A 21,185-nucleotide genomic window follows, 5' to 3' on the forward strand; every position below is an offset into this window, starting at 1 on the left:
CTGGGGGGTGGGAGGTCTGGTCAGAGGAAGGGAGCGTCCACACGGGAATTCGGGGAGGAGGGAGCATGTGTGTGGTGCGGGCCCCGCCCACCTCCAGGCCAGCAGTTTGGGAACCTCAGAGCCCACACTGGTGAGGAAGCAGGGTCCTCGGGGGCACAGCGGCCCAGGACACCTTTTGAGCACTTCTCAAGCATCATGGCAGGCCCTTCTCACAGCAGCCCTGCTGGGTCGTCCTCATCGTCCCTGGTCCTCAGGTAAGGAAGCCTGCACAGGTAAGGCACAGGGAGCTGGCCCAGGGCCACACAGGGAGGAGACTCACACAGCCATAACTGAGCAGAGTCACAGGCCCAACTGAGGAAGGAGGAGTCCAGCGTCAGAGGCAGTTGGGTCTCTGTGTTACTGCTGGGCTCCGGGCTCTGACATCTCCCGAGACACAAGCCTCCCCTGGACCCTGGAGGGTGCTCTCCTGAGTACGGAAAAGGGCAGAGCCCATCTACGGGAGTGTTTCTAGGGTTGGGTGCTGTGACGGTTAATTTTATGTGTCAACGCGACAAGGCCATGGTGCCCAGATATTTGGTCAAGTACAGTCACATGTTGCTGTGAAAGTATTTTTCAGATGAAATTAACCTTGAAGTCAGTAGACAAAACAACACTGGTAAAGCAGAGACTCTCCATGATGTGGGTGGGCCTTGTCCAATCAGTTGACGGCCTTAAGAGAAAAGACTGAGGTCCCCTGAGGAACAGGGATGTCTGCCTCTAGACTCCTCCCTGGGTCTCCAGCCTGTCACCGCCCGCGCCCACCCCCGGGCTGAGAATTCTGGACTTGCCAGCTCCCACAAGTGCGTGACCTAATTCCTTAAAAAACAATCACTCTCTCTGAAAAAACCTAACACAGGTGCTAAGATCATGGCAGCAAATAAGACATAAATAGGGGTGTCCGTGGGGCGTGTGCTGAGAAGGGAGAGGTCCAGGCACCTGTAGGGGTCCCCCGACTTTAAGGAGCGGCTCCCGGCCTCTCCTGGGGATGGAGCCCCAGGACCCTGTGGGCAGGCACCACCTCGCTCCACCTGCAGGGGCACCGTCTCTAGAGGCTTCTTCTTTCTCCGTGAAGGAGGAAGGGGGACCTTCTGGTGTTCACGGTGTGAAACTGAATGAAGGGAATCCTCATTAAAATGGAGTCGGGAAGGCTGGAAGGGGGAGCTCTCACACACCACCACTCATCGTGTCTGCAGACCCCAAACAGGCAGACATGTACCTCACATGGACCCAGAGGAAAGAGGAGGTTTTCTCCCCGCCGGCAGCAGCCCAGCCAATGGGAAGCGTCGCCACCCTGAACCCCGTTTCCTCCAATGGGCTCTCCTTGCAAGCGGCCCCTCCCAACTTCCTCCTTTTTCTCTGTCAAGTAACATTCCTCTCCTTTATTAGCTGGTCTTGCCTATAGTTTTCGCTGTAGCCCTCTTGTCCTGAGTTGCAATTCTCTGCTGTTCCTGAATAAACCCATTTTGCTGATAAAATAACTGGCTGTTTTATCTTTAATGTCAACCAGAGACTTGGGGGGGCGGGGTACACAGGGGCTCTATGCTTGGCGTCCAGGGTCTCCCGGGCCGCACCACGTGGGGCCCACCTGCCCACACAGGGGCAGCGCCAGCCACGGGAGGTGGGGGCTGGACCAGTCCTGCCGGCTGAGGGAACGACGGAGAGTGGAAGGGTCTCCCTGGGCGGAAGGACGCCCTGACGGACGTCCCCAGAGGGTCGCTGGGGAGGACCACGACTTGCTTCCTCACGTGAGCCTCGGGCCTACCCTCCGGCTCCGACCCAGGGTCCTAGACTGGCTATGCCCAGCCAGGGTGACCCACCCCCGGAGCCCTCCCAGCTGTGCCCATGCCCAGCACCGGCCGCGGGCGCGGGAGGCCCCAGGGGCACCAATTGTGGCCAGTGCACGGCCCAGGACGTGCTCCACAGCCCCCGCCCCTCGCACGCTCGGCCCGCGCCCCGGGGTCGCTTACCTGAGTCAGCGGGGTCCTCCCGGAACCTTGGCCCGGCCGCGGCCACGGCGTCAGCAGCGGGCCCGGACGGCTTTCCCCAGCGCACCAAGGCCGACGAGGCCTGGCGAGCTGTGCGCGGCGGGCCGGGAAGCGCGAGCAGGAGGACCTCCAGGCGGAAGTCCAGAGGGGCGGGGTTGACTCGGGGGGAGGAGCCGGGCCTCTGTTTGGGGGCGCGGTTAGTCCGGAGGGGCGGGGCTGGGTCCGGGGAGGAGCCGGGAGGCAGGCTAGGGTCTTGGTCAGGCCGGTGGGGCGGGGCCGGCTTGGGAGAGCCTCCAGGCCGCCGTTTGGGGGCGTGGTCAGTCCGGGGGCGGGGCTGACGGGGTGGGGCCGCTCTGCCGCCAGGGGGCGCCGTGGGCCTCAGGAGGCCTGGCCCACCTGGCGCTCCCCGGCCCGCCCCGCCCCTCACCGAGTACCTGGCGCCCGTGTCGGTCCCCGACCCTCCCGTCCTCCTCAGCGGGCCCCCGCAGCCCCACGCCGGTCTCCGGATCCCGGGGCCCCTGCTCCGCGGTCCTCGGCCCCCAGCCACCCCACCGGACCCGTGACGGGACCCCCAACGCCGCCGGCCGCGCCCGCCGCGCTCCGGCCAGGAATCTCCGACTTCCGCCGTGGGGCCGGGCTGGTGTTCACGTCGCCATGCCCTCGCTCGGGGACCTGGTGCGCGACTGGCACCGGGGCGCGCAGGCCGTGGCGCGTGGGGACTGGGACTACGCCCTGCGCCTCTTCTCGAGCGTCCCGGAGCCGCCCGCCAGGATGAGCTTCAACGTGGGCTGCGTGCACCTGCTAGCCGGGGACCCGGAAGCCGCGCTGCGGGTGAGCCAGGGGCCCGACAGCTTGCGCCCCCGGGGTTGGTCGCAGAGACCCCACCCCTGGGGGACGCTGCCCTCTGGCCCTGGGAGGATCGATGAGGGGTGGGATAGAGTCCCAGCTGCAGGGGTGAGCCCAGGACCCCTGCCCTTCCTCCCTGATGGCCACCTGAGGATGTCTCCCCAGGTCCGCCTCCGTGAACACCTAAGCAGGGGAGGCCTGTGTGGGCAGGGGACCCCAGCGGAGCTGAGTCTGGGCCGGGATGGGGGTGCAGGGCTCTGGCACTGCCTCCACTGTGTGGTGACCATGTGCCAGGCTCTGCAGTTTTGGGGAACGGCCGGGATGAACACTGGCTCAGGTGCTCTTGGCCGAGGTGCTAACATACCCGCAAACGGGCTCGAAGCTGGATGGGGCTGGGAAGGGGCACCCAGGGTGTAGGATTTGGGCTGGGCCTTCTGCAGACACCTGTGGTGATGGCCAGGAGGTAAGGCTTCTGGTTGCTGCCCAAACCCCAGATCTGAGCGCTCATCTGTCTCCCACCCACTCCCCAAAGCAGAACCAAGAGCTGGGGTACACATGGGCGCACACACACGTGCCTCCGCCGAGGGGCCGGCAAGGCCACTCTCCGCCCTTCAAGCCCCCAGGTTTATTACGCTGGTGCACGTTTCACGGGTGACAAGAGAGAGCCAGCAGCACACCGAATCCCCCTCGGGAAGAGCCGGGCTCCCGCGTTGTTCAGGCCATCAGTGACAGCTGCCGAAAACGTGTTCAAGGGACCTACCCTGTCATTCTTCACATCTGTGTATGAATCTACAGTTATCTCAGCAGCAATGTCAGTGTTAAAATGTTATCCAACAAGGGGGGTGCGATCACTGGACACCATGGAATCAGCAGTGTGAGGCCAATCCAGTCACCACTTCCTCTAAACCGTGATTTAACCAGAGGGAGGGGACAGAAGTTCTGCGCAGAGGGGTGTGAGTGTTAAATTCGCCTCCACCCTAACCGCAGACGGAGTAGCAGAGGCATGTTTTTTGGAAATTTTTTAAAAAGCAGATGGAACGGCTACAATTAATAAAACTGGTTGTCTCCGAGGACCTGGACAGGGTGAGAAGGGTGTAGCTGGGAATGCAATCTGTTGCCCTACGGAAGCTTCGATTTCGCTGCTCTGTGTGGCAGGACAACAGACGGGTTTCTCTAGAGCTGAGTGGCCACGTCAGTACTGTGTGCGGACCCTCAACCTCGGGTCAAACTCACTTCAACAAGCCCCCCACTTGGCCATGACACCGATCCAGTTGCCTGGATTTAACTTGATAGCTGCTGTATGCCCCCCTCTTGCTTGTGTTTAACTGGTGGCTGCTGTCCTCCTTAGGAACAGATGATGTCATCTCTGAGTCTAGTTTCGGGAAGAGCTGTGTTTTACACACATGTTAAGACTTTAGCGTTTTTGTTCTTTCTGATTCTAATAGATGAGAAGTGCGTCAATTTGTACGAACTACCAAAACTAGGATTTAAAAAAGACAAAAACCTTGCATAGCTCCCCCCCCCAAAGGTAACTATTATTAACGCGATGGAGTGTTTCCTTGTCCTCATGGTAAACAGGTTGGTTTGTGCTGCCACCGAACTGCCCCTGAGTGCATCGCAGGGCACCTTGGGAGCCCAGGCGGCTTTGGGTTGTGGCCGTGACGCGTGCGCCCAGCCTCAGACCCAGAGGCCCCCTGGGTGGGCGCGGGAGACCTTCTCCTGCAGGTGGCCATGATGGGGGCCAACACGATTCCTTGATCCATTGCTGGGCATCCGCCTGGACCGCATCTGTGACACAGGAGTGACGGGGTTACAGACCTGGGTGTTCCATGGGCATTTTTGTCCCCAGGCATTTGACCAGGCAGTGACCAAGGATGCCTGCATGGCTGTCGGCTTCTTCCAGCGAGGAGTGGCCAACTTCCAGCTGGGGAGGTGAGCACAGAAGTGCCCTGTTATTTCTCTGATGGCCCTTTGGCTCTGCAGAGCCCTTTCCTGTGTTCCTCTCTGCCCACGGGTCATCTCCTCTTACTCACCCCTCCTGGGCGGCCCCAGGGGAGGCCAGGAACGGGATGCTGTGGTCGTGTGGTGGCAGAAGCAGCGTAGGGCCACACCTTGACCCATGGCTCTTCACGGGGTTCAGGGGACCACAGAGTGCTTGCGCCGGCTTCCCCTCCTTTGCTCCTACATCCCTGCTGTAGCCGGGACAGCGCGATTATACCCGTTCTGCCCACGTGGAAACCGAGGGCAGGGCTGGAGGAGTGGTGCGTCCCAGGACATGGAAGTGATGGGGGTCCTCCCTAGCCACCCGGCCCTCGGCGCCCGGCCCTTCCCAGAGAAGAGATCCGGGCTGCAGGACAGGCCCAGCCCCCACAGAAGGTCCCCTTGGGGGCAGGTGGGCTCTGGGGAAGACCTCCTCTTCTCATCGACCAAGGAGCCTTCCTGGGGGCGATGGGGATTCTGGTGGGGGCTGGGGAGCTTCCAGCGGGGCTCTGCATGGGGAGGCCCGTGGGGTGGGGCCCGAGAAGCAGGCAGGACACGCCCAGGGCACTCTGCACACCGAGGTTTGGGAGAGGGTCTGGGGTACGGGCAGGGGAGCGAGGCGCCCAGAGGACAGAGCTGGAGCCCCACGTGCTGCTCAGCCCGTCTGTGTGTGGACCCCCTGTGTTGAGACCTGGGTGACCACCGGGGCCTCCACCACTGCAGCAGGAGCTGGGGCAGCGTGGGGCTGGGCGAAGCTCCGCCCCCTGCCCTCTGGCAGCTGAGGGCCTCCACGCCAGGCTCCCCTGCCGCCCACAGGTTCCGGGAGGCCCTGTCCGACTTCCAGCGGACCCTGGCACAGCTGAGGGGCAACGCCGCCATCGACTACACCCAGCTGGGCCTGCGGTTCAAGCTGCAGGCCTGGGAGGTGGGCGTGCGGGGAGCGGGACGCGGCTGGGCACTGGGGGTGCTGTCTGTGGGCAGGCGGCCCAGGTGGTCCTTCCAGGCCGCTCGTCCTGAAGACCCCATCCTCCGGGTCCCGCTGTCTTGTCACTGTCACAGCTGGGGCCGTGTTGACTCAGGTGCTCCCTCTGGCCAGAGGGGCCCCCAAATCCCACCGGGGGGTGCAGGGGAGAGTCAGAGGTCAACGAGAGGTGACAGGCTGGGCGGGGGCTGGGCCGAAGCAGGCCTGACTGTGGGCCCCTGGCATCCCCGCCCTGGGGTTCTCGCTTGGCGCCGTTCCTGGCCTCCTGGGGCGGGGTGGGCACTGATGGAGCGGCTTAGGAGGAGCGCCCATGCGCTCCCAGAAACGTGCTGCCTCGGAGCCCCTGGGAACCAGCCGTGTCCCAGTAAGCCAGCCGCGGGGGACGTCCCGCCGGGGTGGCCCCGGCCCAGGGCACTGTGTGCAAGGCGGGCTGTGGGAGTCGGCCGGCCGTGACCCCAGCAGGCCATGTGACAGCAGCTCTGGGAGCGGGACAGAGACTGCCGCGGGTGAGCGGTCCGCACCCTCCGCCCTCGGCTCCCGGGAGCGTGGCCACTTGCTGCTGCTTCGCACATCCAGCCCAAAGCGCCCTTCCACACGGGGGGAGGGGCGGGCAGAGAGAGGCCTTCCTCAGACAGCACCCCAGACTCCTGGGGGCTCAGTAAGCAGGGCAGCACGGGGAGGAGGGAGTCAGGCCAAATGCAGGATGGGGCTGCGAAGGCCGAGAGGCTGCGTCCAGAGATGGGAGGTCCGCCTGACATTCAGAGCAGAGAAGCAGGGAGGGCTGATCCGCTCCGCCTGGGGGTCTGGGGAGTGAGGCCTGCGGGGCAGAGCCGGCCCCGGGGCAGAGCCAGGTGTGGGACCAGGCGGTGGGGCTGGGGGCAGAGCTGGTGGGGGTGGGGCTGGGGGGCGTCCTGGGCCTGCCGTCACCCCCGCCTCACTCTCAGGTGCTCTTCAGCGTGGCTGCAGTGCAGAGCCAGCTGGGGCTCTGGGCGGAGGCCACCCACAGCCTAGAGGAAGCCATCTCCAAGGGGCCGGAAGGGGCCCGCGATGACCTGGACATCGCCCTGGGCCAAGTGCAGGTGAGGGGCAGGTGAGGGGGCAGGTGAGGGGCAGGTGGGAGGTAGGTGAGGGGGCAGGTGAGGGGCAGGTGAGGGGGCAGGTGAGGGCAGGTGAGGGGGAAGGTGAGGGGGAAGGTGGGGGCAGGTGAGGGCTGGTGAGGGGAGGTGAGGGGGCAGGTGAGAGGGAAGGTGAGGGGAGGTGAGGGGGCAGGTGAGGGGAAAGGTGAGGGGAGGTGAGGGGGCAGGTGAGGGGAGGTGGGGGGAGGTGAGGGGGCAGGTGAGGGGCAGGTGGGGGGAGGTGAGGGGGCAGGTGAGGGGCAGGTGAGGGGCAGGTGAGGGGGCAGGTGAGGGGAGGTGAGGAGAGGTGAGGGGGCAGGTGGGGGGCAGGTGAGAGGTGAGGGGGCAGGTGGGGGGCAGGTGAGAGGTGAGGGGGCAGGTGGGGGGCAGGTGAGAGGTGAGGGGGCAGGTGGGGGGCAGGGGAGGGGCAGGTGAGGGGAGGTGAGGGGGCAGGTGGGGGGCAGATGAGGGGAGGTGAGGGGGCAGGCGGGGGGCAGGTGAGGGGGCAGGTGAGGGGCAGGTGGGGGGCAGGTGAGGGGAGGTGAGGGGGCAGGTGAGTGGCAAGTGGGGGGAAGGTGAGGGCAGGTGAGGGGGAAGGTGGGGGGCAGGTGAGCAGAGCCAGATTCCTAAGCTGACTCAGGTAGCTTGCCCAGCCCATAGCCTGCAGTTTGGGGCTCACATCTGTCCGGCCCCCAAGACTGACTATATGAGCTGAAGAAACTTCTGGAGGGAGGCAGCCTATGTGCCCAGGTGTGGGCTGGACTTCCCATGGGCTATGGGAAGTAGGTGACAGGGCCAAGCCGTCCCTTCTGCTTTGAGGCTCCTGCAGCCTCAGGCCTGGCCCAGTGCTCAGGTCTGCATTGTCTGGACCCCCCTCCAGAAACAGGTCCCCCTGCAGCCTCGGCAGGTCCCCAGGGGTGAGGTCTTCCGGCCGCACAGGCGGCACCTGGAGCACCTGGAGCCCGTGGATTTCTTGGGCAAGGCCAAGGTAAGGGAGGGGTAGCTTCTCGCTTCTCAGGCCCCAGGGGCTCAGGGGCCAGCAGCACCCAGCAGGCCGCAGAGCGGCGGGCAGCCAGGCCCCTGCTGAGCTCACACCGTGTCCCGAGCTTCCAGGCTGAGTTCACAGGGACACCCGCAGGCTGAGTTCACAGGGTCATCAAAGCCTTGGTGGGTGGACAGAGGACACAAGGCTCCTGGGGCGGGCAGCAGTGTTTCCAAATGGGGCTCACAGATCTGGGTCTTGGAACCTGGCGGTGGAGCCCACCAGAAGCTGCTGAGGACCCCCAAGGTGGTGCCGAACCTGCCTGCCTCCGCCTTCGACTCGCTCTTCTGGCCTCAGCATCTCCTGGGTTTTGTGTTTCTGTGTCCTCCCTGCATCTCTGCCTCAGAGAGCAAGACCCTGGGGAGGCCCGAGGTAGGCTGGCCTGGGCCACCTCTGCCCACCCTGGGTCAGGGCAGGGCAGCAAAGTCACAGGATGATGGGGAGCAGCTCGCCCCAAAGGCGGGAAAGGAGGTTCCCTGTGCACAAAGGAAGATGCACTCTGCTTTCCAGCTGGTGGCCCTCAGCCAGGCCTGACACCCCCCCGGTCACCCGAGGGCTAGGTGTCGTGCGTCTTTGCCGGAGGGCTGCGTGGAGGAGGGGGCTCTGAGCTGCATTAATCCATCAACTTGGAGTCCTGTTATCACAAGGGATGACTGCTTCTAAGAAACAAGAACATTTTAAAGGTTGTACGAAAAATAAGTTAAAATGATCAGCACAGATGTTTTCCTTCTTCAAACGTATTTTTCCCACCTCCCTGCCCCCACCACGTGGTCCAACGTCTTTGGGCCAGGCTTGGGCAGCATCCCCTGGGCAGATGGGAGACTTCGGGGTTCAGAATGGGCAGCGAGGGCTGGGCACCCCTGACTCGGCCGGCCCCTTGCTGTCCCTCCGCAGGTGGTGGCCTCCGCCATCCCTGACGGCCCGCACGAGGACGCCCGGCCTCAGCAGCCACAGGTGGGTGGGCAGCCTTCCGGCCACCTGACTTCTCCTCTGACGTTTTGCAGGTGGGGCCTTCCAGACCATTACTCTTAAGGATGCCTTAAACCCTCCCCGCGGGCTTCTCAACGTCTTTCTGATCTAAACGTGGGGGGCGTCCCATCCCGGGAGAGAGCCAGTGAAAACTGTGCAGCCTTGCCCCCCAGCCCCTGACGCTCCGTGGGGTCTGCATCCTGAGGAGGGGGGTCACTGTGTGCCCACAGGGTCTCTACGCACGTGGTGAAGCCAGGCCTGGGGCTGCCGAACGGTAGGAAGGGGCCGTGGCCCCCCACTCTTCTTCCCCTGTCGGCAGAGCCCCTTTGCAGGCCCAGTGTGGCCACTCCGGGCCAGGGGCCAGGTGGCTGTGTCCCCTTTCTGGACCGGCTGGAGCCCCGGTGCAGGGCGAGGGGTCCCGCCTTGCTCAGCCCTCCCTGTGCCCCCGTTTGTCCTGAGCCTGTTCTGCTCCTGGGGAAAGAGCCTGCCTGCCCCTCACTGAAGCTCTGCTCAGGCCTGGCGGTGGGCACCAGAGGCACCGGGGTGGGGTGCAGGCTGGGCTGCAGGCCGACGGGAGCAGCCCTGCCGGCCCCGCCAGATGCAGCCTCACAGGTGGTGGTCCGACTGGGGTGCTGTTTGTTTCCAGCTCAGGGCTCTCCTAGGCCCACCTTTCATGGAGGACCTCGACCTCTGTGCTGGCTGGGTGAGGCCTGAGAACGAGGACCCCTCCCCCTTCCCTCCAGGGCCCGTGACACAGGCCCCTCCAGACCTGGTACCCCCTGTGGCCCCAGGACGCCCCTTGATGCGGAGACGGAGGTCAGCTCTGGCCAGGCTGGGCGGGCTGACCACGGCACACTGGTCACCAATGATGAGCAGGTGGGTGAGCCCGGGCAGGGCAGGCAGGGGCCGTAGTACTTGGAGGACCCCCGCCCCAGGCTGAGCTTCGGGACCAGCCACAGCTGGGCCCTGCAAGGGTCTCAGGGCAGGGCAGGTGGCCTCATCACCGGCTGGGGGATAGAGATTTGGCTTCCTCAGGCAGTCCAGGGCCTTGGCGGGAGCCAGCCACAGTGACCGGACGCCATAGGTCAGGGACACACTGCTGCTCACGTGTGCACAGACAGGAGCCTGGGTGTCTGCTCCCCACCCTGGGCCCGGCAGAGGCCTGCAGCCCGTGCGTCATAGCCATGAGGCTCCCACCCCTCAGCTGGGGCCCCCGGCCTTCCTTTTTGGACATGGGACTCCCCGAGATGCCCCAGGCACTGGGAGAGGCCGAGGAAGGGAGGGGCACAGGGTTCTCCTGGGCAGGTGTGCCGGGAGCACGGAGAAGGTGGTTACATTTCACATTCAGTTTATCAAAGGACTCAGTTTAAAACGAGACGGTCACTTCACTTCCTCTTTCACTGATGTCCAGCTAACTCGGTGCACAGTTGGTGCCCTTGAAAGCCATCCATCACAGCTGGGCTTGACGAAACCCCGTGGCCCTGAGTTCACATACTGGGCGTTCGAGCACTTGACCCTCCTGACGGTGGGCAACAGCTTCCTAATTATTTAAACAGCTGACAAGTCTGATAAGAATCTAAACACTCCGTTTACAAACTTAGTCCAACTTTCAGATCCCACCTGAAATCAGCATCTGAGTCAGCTGGTCGGTGTGGCCAGGACTGGGGCCCTCTGGGGTTTCTGCCGCCCCTCAGCACACCCACTGCTTAGGGTCCCAACAAGGGTGAAGTCCAGCGGGTCCCTGGCTTCGGTCCCCAGCCCCCAGGGTCACCGGGAACCCCAGCTGGAGCTGCCGCCTCCTGGTGGGCCAGGGGAAGACGGATTGGTGCCCACAGTGCAAGGTGGCCTGTCTGTAGTCTCCAGGCCTATAGGGACCTGGTTCATGCCCCGGATTCACCTCCAACGCCGTTAGATTTGTGGCCTCCTGCCTGGCCAGGCTGTCTTGCAGGCCATGCCCCTCACCACTGGCTCTGCTTGGACAGTGTCTGGGCACCGCCCCTGACGAGCTCCAGGCCCAGGGAAAGCTACCTCCACCCTCAGGGCCCCACCCCGGCCTCAACCCCACCCCGGCCCGGCAGAGCCCCAGCCTGCGGCTTCCCTTGCAGAAGCCTCACGTGGAGCAAGTTGGCCAGTGGGTCCCTCCAGGTGAGGCGCCCTGAGCAGCTGGTAGTGGGAGGGCACTTTGTGGAGGGAGCCCCAGGCAGGTATCTGGGCGGGGCTGGGAGCAGCCTCTTTGTCCTCCAGGGAGGAAGCTGGTGGGCTTGGGGCTCCCGGTGGTGTCAGCATCTCCTCTACTCCGACACGTTCTACTCTGGGGGTCGGTAGCCACCGGAGTCCCTGACTCCTCCCCGCTCCGCAGGGCTGCTGGTGGCTGGGGGGCTGGGCCCTGGCTCCTCTGAGGATCCTGCAGGCGCTGGGGTAAGAGGCACTGGCTCTCATAAGGGATGAGGGGCTCCAAGGCCAGACCCCATCCTCCGAATGCCTCTAGGGACCCCAGCTAAAGAAGCCTCACGAGTCCAGAGCCCCAGCCCCTCCCACCCTCCCGGTCCCTGCCCTGCCCCCTGGCCTGAAGCCCACCCTGGCAGTCCTGGGCACACAGATCTGGGGCCTTGGACCCAGGGTGTGGCTGCAGGGGGCCCCGAGTCCTTGGTGACCTTCACAGTGCAGTGCACCTTCACCCTGGCCCTGAGGGCCCCGAGAGGAGCTGACCTGTCCAGCCTGCGGGCCCTGATGAGCCAGGCCCTCCCTCTCCAGGCCCAGAGTGGGCAGCTCAGGTGAGCTGGAAAGCCGGGTGGGAGGGCTCCAAGCTGGGCACCTATTAGTCCCGGCCCTGGGAGAGGCTTTTGAGGTCAGAGGTCAGCACCCTCCCTAAAGCCCCTGCCCGCGCTGCCCACTCTGAGGCATCTCTTTGCAGTTACCGAGACCCTAGTGACAGCAGGGGCTGGGTGCCCCTCACCGGGGAGGAGGCACTGCAGAGGGCCTGGCGGGGCGCGGCTGCCGGCTCTGGGGAGCTGCGGCTACGGTGCCAGGTGAGCCGGGGCGGGAGGCGGCCTGGGGCGGGGATGTCCAGCCCTTCTCTCCGTGCCGAGCTTACCCTACAGCCCTCCCCGCTGCCGCAGGGAGTGGGCGGCCGGCCTGTCCTCTACCAGGTGGTGGCCCGGCACGGCTACTCTGCCCAGGGGCCCGAGGACCTGGCCCTGCAGCCCGGAGACACGGTGGACGTCTTGTGCGAAGGTAGAGCTGGCACTGCCCCCGCCCCCCATCGCCCTGCCGGGGCCCCGGGGCAGACGCGGTGTCTGCGAGCAGATGTGGTGATGCCCTGACGCCCCCTGCAGTGGACCAGGCGTGGCTGGAGGGCCACTGTGACGGCCGCGTCGGGATTTTCCCCAAGTGCTTCGTGGTCCCGGCCGGCCGGCGCACATGAGGAGCTTGGCGCTAAGGAGTCTGTGGCAAGGAGGGTTTAATAAAGGCGATCTTCCCCCCAAGGTGTGGTCCGTCTTCTGGGCTTGGCCACTGAGGGGACCTGACTGAGGCTTCCGAGGGTGTGGGGTGGCCACTCCGGGAAAAGCCCACAGAGCCTGAACACTGGCTCTGTCAGCTCCTGGAGAGGCCAGGGCCCGCTGCCAGCCCCTCCCAAAGAGCCGGCCCCCTCTACATCCAGCAGTCACCCCTACCCCCAGGCTTGGCCTGGCCCTGAACCCGTAGGTCTGCAGTCACACAGCCCTGAGGGCTGCAGGGGTCGCGATGGCCCAGCCCTCGTGCAACATGGGAAACCTGCTGGGGCGCCGGCACCTGAAGGCCATGGTCGGGGCCACGGTACAGCCTCTGTGGCCAGAATGACCCCAATGGCAAAAGGGGGCCATGTGACCACGGGGCCAGAGCCCACAGGGCGAGCCTTGGGGGTCGGGGCTCAGGAAGGCTCCGGCCAGCTCAGGCCTCTGCCTTCCAGCACCAGGTGGCAGCCAGCCTAGTCCCGGAGCCAGAGCTGCACCACAGTGGCCCCGAGAATGGCCGTGAGGGTCAGCACCAAAAAGACGACTCCGGCCACCCAGACGCCATAGCTCTGTGCCCGCCACTGGGCGGGTGCCTCGGCTGGGATCAGGCTGGTCAGGTTCAGCATGTAGCCCAGCGTCCAGCCGATGTCGGTGCCACCGGCCTGCGGGCCACACGGCCGGTCAGGCTGCAGGCAGCGGCCCGAAGCCCCAACCCCCTCTCGCCCTGAGCCGTCACCTGCTCGCGGAACTCGATGCCGCCCCAGGTCTCCTGGCTGAACCCGTAGCCCTCGAGCAGGAGTGTGAGGATGTACAGGCCCGAGGCACAGTAGTCGCGCAGCTGGCCGTCCTGCCCGGGCGAGCTCGCCTCCACCTGGGGGCCCGGGAGGCCAGGAGCCCCATGAGGCCTCACCTCCTGGGCCCCCAAGGCTGGCGCCCCTCGGAGGCGTGCCCCTGAGTCTCCTGCCTGGAGCCCCCCAGCCCCCCGGCCACACTGCCTGGGATGGGGTCCCCGCTTGGTGGAGTCTGCAGCCCAGGGAGCTGGGGCCCAGGTGGGGGGCGGGCGGCCCGCATCCACCCACCAGCTTCCAGGGCCTCTGGCAGAACTCCCAGATGGTGGCATTGGCCGTGGCCAGCGGCGGCCTGGAGGTGAGGTTCAGGAAGTGGAAGGTGTGGTAGAAGTTGGAGAAGGCCTGGGGGAGGGGGTGAAGTGCCCGGCAGGGCGCAAGGCGGGGGCCCAGGATGAGCCAGGTTCCGCCCCGCCCCACCCCGCCCCACCCCACCTGGGGTCCCAGGCTCCCCAAGGGCCCCCTGGGGTCGGGCCCTGGGGCCCCGAGGGGAAGCTTGGCCCCGAGGGCAGGCCGCAGGGGCTCACGTAGAACTGTCCCCGCACGGGGGGCTGGTAGACGCTGTCGAAGGCGCAGTCTCCTCGGCCGTCGCAGCTGGAGAAGTTGAAGAGACCCCGGATGGCGGCGACACAGGCCCCGGGGTTCCCCGTCCCCTCCACAGTGAGGTTCTGGCCAAGGTCTCGGGGGGCTGCGGCCTGGACGCAGGGCGACCCGTACAGGGGGGCCAGGGCCAGCGTGCCCCGGTAGCCGCTGTGGTAGCAGGGGTGACGCACCAGGAGGCTCGGGCTGCTCTGCGGGGAGGGTGGGGGCACCTCTGAGCACCCGCCTGGCAGGGTGCCCCGCCCCCCTCCCGCAGAGCAGCCCACCTGCACCAGCCCGGCCAGGAGCCGGCTCAGCATCTGGTCACGCCCGAAGCAGAGGTAGCTGTGGGTGTAGACGCTGTGTTCTGTGCCATAGAGGCGGAAGGTGGCCTGGGTGGTGGTGTCCAGGATGGGGCCCCCAGGCACAAAGGTGATCTGGGTGGAGGCCCCACCCATGTCCAGGGCGCCCACCAACGTCCCCTCCAGAGGCTGGATCCATTCTCCGGAGAAGGAGTACTGCCCACAGACAGGGGGCACTGAGTCCTGGGGCCGCGATGACCCCCCCGAGTGCCCCTCCCACCCTGGGGCCGGCCACGATGACCCCCCCGGGCGCCCCTCCCGCCCTGGGGCCGTCTGTGGCACCTGCACCAGCAGGCCCAGGACGTAGTTGATGGTGACCCAACCTAAGGCCCCTTCGTCCTGCCCAGCCAGGAGCTCAGCGCCCCAGAAGGCCACGGGAGACCGGCTCAGGGCCTGGCTGACCGCTGTGAAGACGTCCTCCGCCTGAGAGCTGTTCTTCTGGCTGCGCGGAGAGGACAGGCCGCTGGAGCTGGCAGAAGCCACCCCTCCCCCATCCCGCCTGAGCAGGACCACAGCTCTCACGCTGCACCCCAGGGACGCGTGCGGGCCCGCGCCAGCCCCCACACCTGAGCAGCCTCATGCCGCCTGTGGCCCCCAGGAACATGGGCGTTTGCTGATGCTTGGCCTTTGGGATCAGTGCCAGCGCCTCCTCCAGGCAGCCCTGCAGGCTCTCGCCAGCCTGTGCAGGGTCAGAGGCGTAGGAAGAGATGCCAGGCCCTGAAACACACCACCACAGGACAAGGCTCCAGGCCCCGAAGGAAGCTGAGCTGAAAAGCAGCCCCCGAAGATGCATCATGACCCTCGGAGCCTGCGGACGGGACCGTATCTGGAAAAAGGGTCTTTGCAGATGTCCTTAAGTTAGGGATCTTAAGATGAGATCACCCTGGATTCCCCAGGTGGGCCCTGAAACCTACTGGCCTCCTCACAAGAGACAGAAGAGGGAGATTTGAGACACACGGGAGAGGCCACGTGAAGTCCGAGGGAGAGGTTGGAGGGATGCCACGTCTGGAGCCCCAGGAGCTGGAAGGGTTTGTTTCGGGTCTCTGCGGGCTCAGGCAGGACAGATCCAGAGCCCTGGCCCGGCTCCCACTGACCGGCTGGGCACCCTGGGGCAACTCACTGAACCTCTCTGAGCCCCTTTTCTTTAGGCTGATTTGCTACTGCCCAGCTCCAGCCTGTGGCACTTCCCAAACCTCCACCCAGCTGGGAACCCCAGCCGGGCAGCGGCTGGCAGCTCCCAGCACCCGTCCACCGCCGACGGAACTGCCCACTGACCTTTCGCCCGGCAGGCCAGGGCCTGGCTGACCACACCTGTGTCATTCTCCTTGTTTGCCAGCCACTGATACACAAAGAGTGATGTGTGGGAGGACCCAGCGTCGAACACGATCCCGAACTGGGAGTGACACCAGGGTCAGGAGGGCGTAGGGGCCGTCACGGCCCAGCCCAGCCTCCCCGGGGTGGGGTCTGGGGGCACACCTTGGTGTCTGCAGGCAGGAGGACGTTGGTGGCCTCCACCAGGAAGAGAATGAGCGTGGTGAGGCCTGAGACCGCTGCAGCCCCCAGCAGGGCTGTGAAGGCCCGTTCCTTCCATGTCAGCCCCATGGGGGTGGGACTGGCACCTGTGGGGTTGGCAGCAGTGAGCACCCAGACTCTGCTGCCTGCAGATGCCGCTGCCCTGGAGAGCCCCTCGGTCCTCCCCAGGGCTCAGACAGCCCACCCCGGCTGGGTCGATGGGCAGGACAAAAGACCACGCCGGAGAGCCAGGCTGCGCATGGTGTCACAGCGTCACAGGGGCCGGCAGGGGCCGGGCACCGGGACGCCCTGTCTGGCGACAGGCTAGGCTGCAACACACAGCAATGAGGAGGTCCTGGAGACCCCCTTTCTAGTGCCACGCCGGGGCCCAGCGGAGCCACCCCCGTGTGATCTGCCAGCCCCACTGCCCGCACCCTCCCAGGACCCCAGCTCCCCTCCCGTCCCCCGCAGGATAAGGAGCCCCAGATCCACAGTGAACTCCGGGAACCCAGGGCCCCACCTCTCCCACCTACCTGGCTCCTCCCTGCAGCCCTCACCCCAGACCTCTCCCAGGACAGTTTTCTAAGAGTCCTGGGGTCAGGCCTGAACTCGGTGGGGACAGCTGACCGACTGCCTGGATGTCTAATTGTTGCCAAGCAGGTCAGCGGGCCCCGGGAAGCACGGTTTCTCTACTGAAGGACCTGAAGGCTGAGGGGTTCTGAACAGATTCATCTGGTTTCTGTTTAAAAACCCAACCTCGGGCTTCTCGGATCTGAACCTTTTCACTTGGCCCCATGACGATCCCTCGCAGCCGGCCCAGGCTGACCCAGGAATGTGGTTTGCACGGGGCCACGGCACCAGCTCAGTGGCTGAGGCCTCTGCAGGGCCCTCTCCAGCCCCCAAACGTCCCTGAGCGGAGAGCCACGCACACGAGGTCACCAGGGGCCTCGGGCCAGTTGCCACCACTGTCCAAAGGAAATGGCCTGAGGTCTGCAGAGCTTGGAGGCTCATGGACTTTGCGCGGCATCAGTATCCCCGCAGGAATGCGGCTGTTCCCAGGGGGCGTCCGCCTCTCAGGGCGAATGCAGGGCCCTGGGCTCCAGGCGGCCCGTCTGCGTCATGATCCATTTTAAGGAGGGAAGAGCGAGGCTCAGAGAGGACGGGTGATCTGCTCGAGCCGCCGCCAGGCCAGGCCGGACGGGACCCAGCCTGTGTCCCCAAAAGCACGCTGGCCACAGGCCACTCACAGAGACAGACCAGTTACAGGCAGCGCCAGGGACACCGGTACCCCCCTCACGCCCCCCTCCAGGGCGTGTAGCACCCTGAGCCCCCAGCCTGAGCCCCCAGTGGGTGGGCAGAGAGGCTGGGTAGACTCCACACAGAGCACGCCCTCAGGACCGGTCAGCACCCCCAGACCAAGACGGCCCCTCACCTGGGCTGGTGGGTAAGCAGTGGCAGCAGCGTGGAAGCTGGCCCGTCTGTCGCCTCTCAGGCACCTGCCAGGTGCCGTCCCGCCTCTGCCCGCCACCCGACGCTGGTCACCGCTCCCCTGAGCCCGGGTCCGCTGTCAGGCAGGTGACGAGCCGCTGCTGCCTGCCCCCACCTGGGGTCACCACCCCCGGCCAGGGTGGTCCCCTCCGAGGCTGCTCAGACTTTGCCCTCCGACCCCGCCCTTCCCCAGTGGGAGGACGGTGCCAGTGCTCAGGCGAGGGGCAGGTCAGCGGAGTCAGGTGACTGGAAAGGGCCCAAGGCCGAGGGCTCGGCCAGAGCAAAGGCCCGGAGTCAGGACCAGCTGTGGTCCCATGAGGAGGGCGAGAGTCAGCCCCAGTCGAGTGGTTTGGTGGTTTGCAGGCGTGCGGTGAAATTGCCCCTTTTTGCGCACACAGGTCTATTTGTGTGACCCCGGCCACCGCAACCAGATCCGCCCAGCCCAGCCCCGGCCCCCCCACCCCACTGGCTCTCCTCGCTGAGGTTTTGTCCTCGGGAGGGGGTCTCAGAGATGAATTGAGCCTGGCTTCTTCGTCTCAGCTTGAGACCTGAGGCCCAGCATCTCCCCCATGCCCACGTGGAGACCGGCTGCTCTGATGAACCGTTTGCTGAACCCCCGGTGCTGGAGGCATCGGGGTTCCCGCTCTCCGACTGTGAAAAGCTGCCGTGGACATTCATGCACGAGGCTTCGCCGGACCTGTGCTTTCGCTCCCACCCCGGAGACAGACTGCTGGGTTTAACTCGATGCAAAACTGCGCAGACGTTCTCTAGCGTGAGACAGCCGGTCTCTCTGCGTCCTTCCAGCGTCCGCGTCACAACTTTTCATTTCAGCCGGTCTGGCCGATGCCGGTCCAGCCTCACTGTGGCTTCAGTTTGCACCAAGGGCTGAGGATGCCGAGAGCCTCCCCACGCGCTTTTTGCACTCGTGTGTCCTCTCTGGTCACGTGGCACATCTTTTGGTTGGATTGTTTGACTTATTCCTGCTGAGTTTGGAGAATTCTTTATATATTCTAGGTGCAGCCCCTCCTCCTGGATGAGGTTTGCAAGTATTTTCTCTCAGTCCGTATCTTATCTGAACAGTGTATTTCACAGAGCAAATTTTAAAATTCTTGATGAAGCCAAATTTATCCGTGTGGTTTTCTGTGGATGGTCTTTTTGTGTTGTTACTAAGAACTTTTTGCCTAACCCCTGGTCATGAAGAATTCTTTCTCCTCAAGTCTCTTAGTTTCATGATGTAACTTGATCTATGAACCATTTTGAATTATTCTTTGTAAGATGTGTGGCTTGGTCAAGTCCACCTCCTCTGCATGTGGACGGCCAAGGCACCGGCACTGGGTGTTGAAAAGACCATCCTTTCTCAGGAAGATGTGGTACATATATACAATGGACTATGACTCGGCCATCAAAAAAGAAGGAAATAATGCCCTTGGCAGCAACATGGATGGACCCAGAGATTATCATACTGAGCGAAGTAAGTCAGAAAGAGAAAGACAAATACCGTATGATATCACTAACATGTGGAATCTAAAATATAGTACAAACCAACCTATCTATGAAACAGAAACTGACTCACAGACATAGAGAACAGACTTGCGGTTGCCAAGGGGAAGGGGGAGTAGGGAAGGGAAGGAATGGGAGTTTGGGGTTAGCAGATGCAAACTATTATATACAAGATGGATAAACAACAAGGTCCTACTGCATAACACAAGGAACTATATTCAGTATCCTGTGATAAACCATAATGGAAAAGAATATGAAAGAGAATATATATGTGTGTGTGTGTGTGTGTGTATAAATAACTGAGTCACTTTTCTGTGCAGGAGAAATTAACACAACATTGTAAATCAACTATACTTCAACAAAATTAAAAAAAAAAAAGGATGGGGGCTTCCCTGGTGGCCCAGTGGTTAAGAATCTGCCTGCCAACGCAGGGGACACGGGTTCGAGCCCTGGTCCGGGAGGATCCCACATGCCTCGGAGCAACTAAGTCCGCGAGCCACAGCTACTGAGCCCACGTGCCACAGCTACTGAAGCCCACGCGCCTAGAGCCTATGCTCCACAGCAAGAGAAGCCACCGCAATGAGAAGCCCACACACTGCAACAAAGAGTAGCCCCTGCTCACCACAACTAGAGAAAAGCCTGTACGCAGCAATGAAGACCCAATGCAGTCAAAAAAATAATTAACTAATTTTTAAAAAGAGAAAGGACCATCCTTCCTCTGTGGAACCCTCTGCACCTCTGTACGATGGGCCACGTTTGTGAGGGCTCATTTCTGGACATTCTATTGGGATTCTGTCCCCAATTCTGTCTTGATTATGCAGCCACATAGTAAGTCTTTTTTTTTTAAAGATGTGGGTTTTTTTAATAAATTTATTTATTTACTTATTCATTTTTGGCTGTGTTGGGTCTTCATTGCTGCGCACGGACTTTCTCTAGTTGCGGCGAGCGGGGGCCACTCTTCATTGTGGTGCGCGGGCTTCTCTTTGCGGTGGCTTCTCTTGTTGCCGAGCACGGGCTCTAGAGCGCAGGCTCAGTAGTTGTGGTGCACGGGCTTAGTTGCTCCGCGGCATGTGGGATCTTCCCGGACCAGGGCTCAAACCCGTGTCTCCTACATTGGCAGGCGGATTCCTAACCACTGCACCGCCAAGGAAGTCCCCACAGAGTAGCCCTTAATATTGTGCAGTACGAGTCCTCCAACTTCAATCTTCTTTTTCAAAATTGTTTTAGCTATTCTAGTTCCTGTGCCCTTCCATATAAATTTTATAGTCAGCCCCTCTTTATGTACAAAAAAATTCTCCTGAAACTTTTATTGGCGTTATATAATCAGTTTGTGGAGAATTGATATCTTTACAGTTTTGAGGCTTCCAATCCCTGAACACAATTTCTCTTCTCTCTAGTTAGTGTTTAGGTCTTAAAATTCTTTTCGTCAGCATTTTTCTAGTGTTCAGAACCATGACCCAGTACATGTTTTGTTAGATTTATACCTAGGTATTTCATTTTTGTGGGGAGCTATGGTACTTTTAAAAACTCAGTTTTCAATTGTTCATTGGTGGTGAGTAGATGCAGTTGGTCTCTGTGGTTGACCTTGTACCCACCACCGTGCTAAGCCCACCTATTAGCCCCAGGAGTCTGTAGATTCCCTGGAGTTTCTGACGCAGACAGTCGCGTGGTCTGTAAACAGGACAGCGGCATCTCCTCCGCTCGTGTGTGGCTCTTCTTCCTTCTCGCCTACTGCCCTGGCAAAGACCCCCGGGTGCATGAAGTACGGTGATGACTGCACACCTCAGCCTTGTTCCCAGGCTGAATCGTCGTCCACCACGAAGCACGGTGTTAGTTGTAGGTGTCATGCGATGCCCTTTGTCAGGGTGCGGAAGTTCCCCCTGGTTCGCTAGAGTTTTCGTCACGAATGAGCGCTGTATTTTGTCACGTGCTGTGTCTTCATCCTTTAACGTGTTCAGGTGACGTTTCTTCTTTGGACACTCAGTGTGGTGATACACGCTGACTGACTTTCCTAAATGCTGCACCAGCCGTGCATTCTCAGGGTAAGTTTCACTTGGCTGTGGTGCATCGTTTTCTTTATATCTCACTGGATTTTGTTTGTTAACACAGTCAGGTCTCATTATTTGTGGATTTTGTATTTGCAGTTTTGCTTACTAACCTCAAAATTGTTTTGTGATTCCCAAATCAATACTTGTAGCGCTTCCGTGGTCATCTGTGGACATGAACAGAGCAGCGAAAAGTTTGAATGACTCGATGTGCACGTCCTCAGCTGAGGTTGAGCAAGGCGACACTGCCTTCTTGTTTCAGCTCTTGCTGTAAACAAGCGTCCTTTTCACGGTCTGTTTCGTGCCGTGTTTTTTGTGCTTTTGTGCTTTCAGGAACCTGAGCCTCTATCTCCCCTGGGGAGCAGTGGTTCGGTGTTGGCTAACTTGGAGTTTGCAGTGACT

General features: G+C 62.5%; 3 protein-coding genes across 9 annotated transcripts in view; 1 reads left to right on the forward strand and 2 right to left on the reverse strand.

Annotated features, from left to right (window-relative positions):
• Window positions 1–2,132, reverse strand: part of EXD3 (exonuclease 3'-5' domain containing 3) — a 77,342-nt gene extending 75,210 nt beyond the window's left edge. For all 5 annotated transcript variants that reach the window (XR_013829176.1, XM_079927434.1, XM_079927433.1 and 2 more), the window contains exon 1: window positions 2,007–2,132. The gene's annotated coding sequence lies outside the window, so the exon portion shown is untranslated. The remainder of the gene's footprint in view (window positions 1–2,006) is intronic.
• Window positions 2,133–2,433: 301 nt separating this feature from the next.
• NOXA1 (NADPH oxidase activator 1) lies at window positions 2,434–12,889 on the forward strand. The gene is made up of 14 exons (XM_079927740.1): window positions 2,434–2,855; window positions 4,720–4,802; window positions 5,667–5,775; window positions 6,777–6,911; window positions 7,828–7,935; window positions 8,884–8,943; window positions 9,189–9,232; window positions 9,702–9,834; window positions 10,941–11,103; window positions 11,318–11,376; window positions 11,578–11,732; window positions 11,873–11,987; window positions 12,078–12,192; window positions 12,294–12,889. The coding sequence occupies exons 1-14, from the start codon at window positions 2,679–2,681 to the stop codon at window positions 12,380–12,382; spliced, it is 1,545 nt and encodes a 514-aa protein (XP_079783866.1). The 5' UTR covers window positions 2,434–2,678; the 3' UTR covers window positions 12,383–12,889.
• A 31-nt stretch (window positions 12,890–12,920) lies between these two features.
• On the reverse strand, window positions 12,921–15,986 carry ENTPD8 (ectonucleoside triphosphate diphosphohydrolase 8). Of its 3 annotated transcripts, XM_079926794.1 has the most exons (9): window positions 15,715–15,986; window positions 15,514–15,631; window positions 14,805–14,955; window positions 14,521–14,680; window positions 14,164–14,394; window positions 13,825–14,088; window positions 13,532–13,642; window positions 13,189–13,323; window positions 12,921–13,114 (listed from the first exon to the last, which is right to left on the reverse strand). In XM_079926794.1, exons 1-9 carry the CDS (start codon window positions 15,838–15,840, stop codon window positions 12,926–12,928), a joined length of 1,485 nt encoding a protein of 494 aa, XP_079782920.1. In that variant the 5' UTR covers window positions 15,841–15,986; the 3' UTR covers window positions 12,921–12,925. The 3 variants fall into 3 exon arrangements, with proteins under 3 accessions (XP_079782920.1, XP_079782921.1, XP_079782919.1); XM_079926795.1 differs by lacking the exon at window positions 13,532–13,642; XM_079926793.1 differs by having other exon boundaries at window positions 13,825–14,394.
• Window positions 15,987–21,185: the final 5,199 nt, after the last annotated feature.

Source organism: Stenella coeruleoalba (genome assembly GCF_951394435.1).
Source record: "Stenella coeruleoalba genome assembly, chromosome: 7".
NCBI lineage: Eukaryota > Metazoa > Chordata > Mammalia > Artiodactyla > Delphinidae > Stenella > Stenella coeruleoalba.